General features: G+C 33.0%; 1 protein-coding gene across 1 annotated transcript; it reads right to left on the reverse strand.

The window, feature by feature from the left end:
- Positions 1-714: 714 nt before the first annotated feature.
- On the reverse strand, positions 715-4137 carry LOC131602766 (probable polygalacturonase). The gene is made up of 6 exons (XM_058874956.1): positions 3936-4137; positions 3122-3442; positions 2610-2730; positions 2208-2382; positions 2050-2120; positions 715-1623 (listed from the first exon to the last, which is right to left on the reverse strand). Exons 1-6 carry the CDS (start codon positions 3939-3941, stop codon positions 929-931), a joined length of 1389 nt encoding a protein of 462 aa, XP_058730939.1. The 5' UTR covers positions 3942-4137; the 3' UTR covers positions 715-928.
- Between the last annotated feature and the right edge of the window lie 330 nt (positions 4138-4467).

The raw sequence follows: 4467 nt of genomic DNA on the forward strand, positions 1-4467 counted from the left end.
TTCAAAATATTTGGTGTAAGGCCATCAGATTTTTCAAATCACCGATAAAAATGTACCGGATTTTTCAATATCTTGTATTTCTTCAACACTTTTGCAGAAACCCATGACTTTTTTCCGTCAATTTCTAAAATGTCCAATGATTCTTCATAATTTTGCAAATATCCAGTATGATTTCAAAAAATTCGATATTTCTTCATTTAAACGATAACATTTTTAAAAAAATTAAGTACTTGCATAAAAAAACCAATATTTACATAAACTTTTAAAAAAATCCTAATTTTTTTAACAAGGACATAAGTGTAATTGCAACTCTTATGCGGAGGTGTCAGGTCAAGGTAGAGGGTGTAAGGATAAAATCTCTAGAAAGAGAGCTCAAAGTCAACAACTTTTAGAATAGAGAGAAAGATAGTTTATTTTAGTCCGTATAGGAAGTGATAGTAACCACCGGAAAGTTCCACACACAATTTTGAGGATTAATGTTCGAATTATGGTAATGACATCGGTTTCTGCGGTTTAGCTAGAATATGAGGCTAGATAATTGGTTTTAAATCTTTAAATCTTTCTCTACCGATTCACTTAATTATAAAATACTAGTATTGCGTTTTGTGCGAAGTGAATATTTTAAAATCACACCCTTAGTAACTCATAACCCAACTTTCTTTGATTTGAAAACCACCCAATTCCATTACATTCTTTACAGTGAAATCCCAACCGAATAACACACAAGTAAAAACTATGAAATTGAGTACTCCTGTGAACATAACCAAAATTTCAATACACATGAATGAAGAAACAAAAGCTGTACAAAAAATATGCCACTTTCTGCATGCAAGAATCCAAATCAATGGATGAAAAAAATTGAATAATCCAAATAAATGTCTTATTGGAAAGAATGTGACTTAATCTGATTTCTTAGACACCAAGCTATTCACTTTTTCATCGACAGCGAGCCGGACACGGCAGTTTTCCCTTTCATACTCAACATGGAGAGACAAGATGAGGAGGAATAATTCGAAGGGTTGTCAAGTTCAGAACAAGGTTTAGGGACAACAGAATCTGAAAATCCAGAAACATTTGAGCAATTCCATGTAGTGGAGGAAGCATAATTTACAGACAAGGTAATATTAGATAAGCATATATTAGTGAATGGAGATTCTTCTAGTCCAGCAAAGCTTCCAGCAATAGTGATGTTTGTTCCAATCATATCTCGCAAAATAAAGTGATCCAAAAGTGGTAAAGCATTAGGATCAAACTTGTCATCAGGATGAGAACCACAATAACCTGTGGCAGATATTGCTGTGTAGATATTCTTCATTTCCACGTCGGATATGACTATTTCCTTCATGTAACCACCTCTTCCTTTAACAGTTCTGAATTCGATGCCACCTTTTGAGTTGTGGAGATGAATATGCTCCACAACAACATTTGAAATGCCACCAGACATGTCACTTCCAAATGCAAGAGTGGAGCCGTAAGATGCTTGTAGATGTACCCTTCTGATGTGGACATTCTCAGTAGGCCTACCGTAGGTGATTCCGTACTCGTCCCAGCCGCTTTTTAGGGCAATTGCATCATAGCCGGTGGCAATGGTACAATCCTCTATGCAAACATGGTCAGAAGAATCTGAAAACAATAAGTGCACAAAAAATGTATAAGTTTAGTACGACACAATTTTTTTCATAAAGTGGATCTAGTATGGAATGAGTAAATGAACATTTCCGTCCTTGAAATTGTAATGGTTGAGCAATTTAGCTCCTCAAATTTACGAAATCTATTAAAGAACAATCCATTTAGTCCCTCAGTCAAAATATCTCATCACTTAACATCCATCAAAATCAATGGAAGACCTACGTATTGACTTGAATAGTCTCTTGTTACATCAAAATAAGCATGAAACCTTTAAAACTGTCGTGCTAAATTTTGAAAAAGCTGACTAAATTTCCCGACGACATTCAATTTAAGGGTTTAAATCAACCGACCATTACAATTTCAATGACTAAAACACTGATATAGTACTAAATATGGAATCGTTTATCATATGTTACTGACCTGGTACTATGCCAACAGTATAAGGGGATTCCGGAGGGGCAAAGATTGAGATATTATGAATATGTACATTGCTATAACAACAAACAGAACCAAATCAATATCATTTTTTCTTTGAAAATACTTATTTAAGTAGTGTTTAGAAGTTGCACAGAACATACCTGCAATAAACCGGGTGAATGTTATATGCAGGGGCATTCAAGAATGTAAGATTTGAAACTACGACGTCATTAGATGCCACTAATTCAACCAGATGAGGACGACTATAGTTCAAGGAATGAGATTTAAATGATTCCCACCAAGTCAATCCCATGCCATCAATGGTTCCGTTATTACCTAGTAATGTACATAAAGATATTGAAGTTTAGACCACAAAACATCACTAAGACACGCAACGAAAACTGAAGTCACTTCTATCACTGCAATGCTCTAGTGCCGCTATTTGACAATATTTTGAAGTTTGTATTAAACAGTGTATCATGGAACAATAACAATTTGTTAGAATTCTGCTAAGAGCTGCAATTGCCGCTATTTGACAACATTGTTAAAGAGAAAAGAAAAACCTGTTATGACCACATCATGTAACTTGTATCCATTTATCAAGCTCTGATATCTTCCTCCAGGAACTTCAAGTCCTCGACCATAAGACGGTAAAGGAGCAACAACTTCCCAGTGATAGGGATCCTAGCAAATAGAAATGATATGTAAACTCCATGTTTGATTAAGAAAAACCACTCCTTAATAAGAGTAAGTAACTATGAAGCACTGATACAGCCAATGACATCGATTATCATACTGGCGTGTAGACACCAGTTCTAATTTGAGAAAAAGTTATAACTGAATGTAACTCCACGCGTCAGTGTCAAACATCAAACAAGTGTCAAACATCAAGCTGACCTTCAATCTCAATTCTAAATTTTGAAGTGGATGTGCTACATTGGTAAATAATCCGCAAATTGAAACATGTGATATATGTTCTGTATCTATATCTATAGATCTATATAATATATATAAACACATAAAAGACAACAACCAAAAGCCAGTGAAAAAGAAGAAGAAGCAAAAGGCAAAATACCTGAGATCCAATAATGACAGCACCTTTTTCCAAAAAGAGTGTAAGATGGCTAGTAAGATTGAAACTTTGAGTAAGCCATGTTCCAGGTGGCACATACAGTTGAGCACCACCTTTGTCCGCAAATGACTTGAGATAGAATACAGCATTCTGAAATGCAATGGTGTTCAATGTTTTACCATCTCCCACCGCACCAAACTCCAAAATGGAGACACTATGTGGCCTCGGCTTTAGCGACGGATTCGCCCCACATTGCCTTCCACCTCTTTCACCATTCACTCTCGCTCCGTTGCTCAATGCCAGCACCAGCAACAGCAATGCTACCTGAAAGTAAATTCAAAAACAAAATTCAACTATATAACTTTCCTAGACAATACTTCAAATAGTTCATAGACACATTTCAAAAATGAAATTCTCTTATTTAGTACAAATAATTCATTAGAATATTTATAATAACAACAGAAATTATTGAAATTCATAGCAAAATCAATTAAATAAGCTAATATTCCAGAATTGAATACAGATTATACTACAAATTTATTAGATCATATATATATATATATTTTTTTACTGAAGCAGTTATTAATAACAGTGACTCAGAAAGAACAAAGACCAAAATTCTATAATCAAATAAATAACAGCATAGAACAAAACATAACCCTTATATGAATGAAACAAACACAAAATACATTAACCAAAAAAATCTAGAATCTAGCAAAATGTTTGAACTAGAAAATGAAAAATTGGTTCAGAGTTATTAGTATATTATAAGAAAAGAAAAGCAATAAAAAAACAATAAGAAGAGAAACGTACTTACTAGCATGTTATTGGTCAAAGGGTTTCTGACAAGAGGGAGAGAAGAGATAAAAAAAGTGACCAAAGCAGCAAAAGAAAGAACCCAAAAAGGAAAAACAACAGAGAAATGAAGAAGAAGCAGAAAGAGAGAGAGAGGTTTGTGCAATAGAAGAGAGTGAATGAATATTATTATTATTATAAACAAACATTAATCATGTAAATGACAGAAGAGGAGAGGATTAATGTTTACTTCACCTAGGACATCTGTAATATATAAATGTACTTTCTATGTATTTTTGTGTTTTTTTTCTTTCATATTTTTTTATTAGTGATAAATATTTTTAATAGCTAAATATTTGAAGTTCTAAGAAAAAATATTTTAATTAATTTAAAATATTTAATTAATAAATAAGTTGATAGACACTAGACAAAGTTTGGATCAGATAGTTTGAATTCCTTTCTTTTGAATTAAATAGTAGAAGATATGTGATAGAATGAAATCTTGAAAAATACAATAATATTATAATTATTAAGAGAGAATATTTTTTTCCTAG

The sequence above is a fragment of the Vicia villosa genome, linkage group LG1 (genome assembly GCF_029867415.1).
Source record: "Vicia villosa cultivar HV-30 ecotype Madison, WI linkage group LG1, Vvil1.0, whole genome shotgun sequence".
In the NCBI taxonomy this organism is placed as follows: domain Eukaryota; kingdom Viridiplantae; phylum Streptophyta; class Magnoliopsida; order Fabales; family Fabaceae; genus Vicia; species Vicia villosa.

Bases quoted from the DNA above. Each gene is read 5' to 3' on its own strand.
- LOC131602766 (XM_058874956.1), bottom strand. The intron at 2,383-2,609 runs GTTTTTCTTTTC...GTACATTACTAG, and splicing joins ACATGATGTGGTCATAACAG to GTAATAACGGAACCATTGAT. The intron at 2,121-2,207 runs GTATGTTCTGTG...TTGTTGTTATAG, and splicing joins ATTCACCCGGTTTATTGCAG to CAATGTACATATTCATAATA.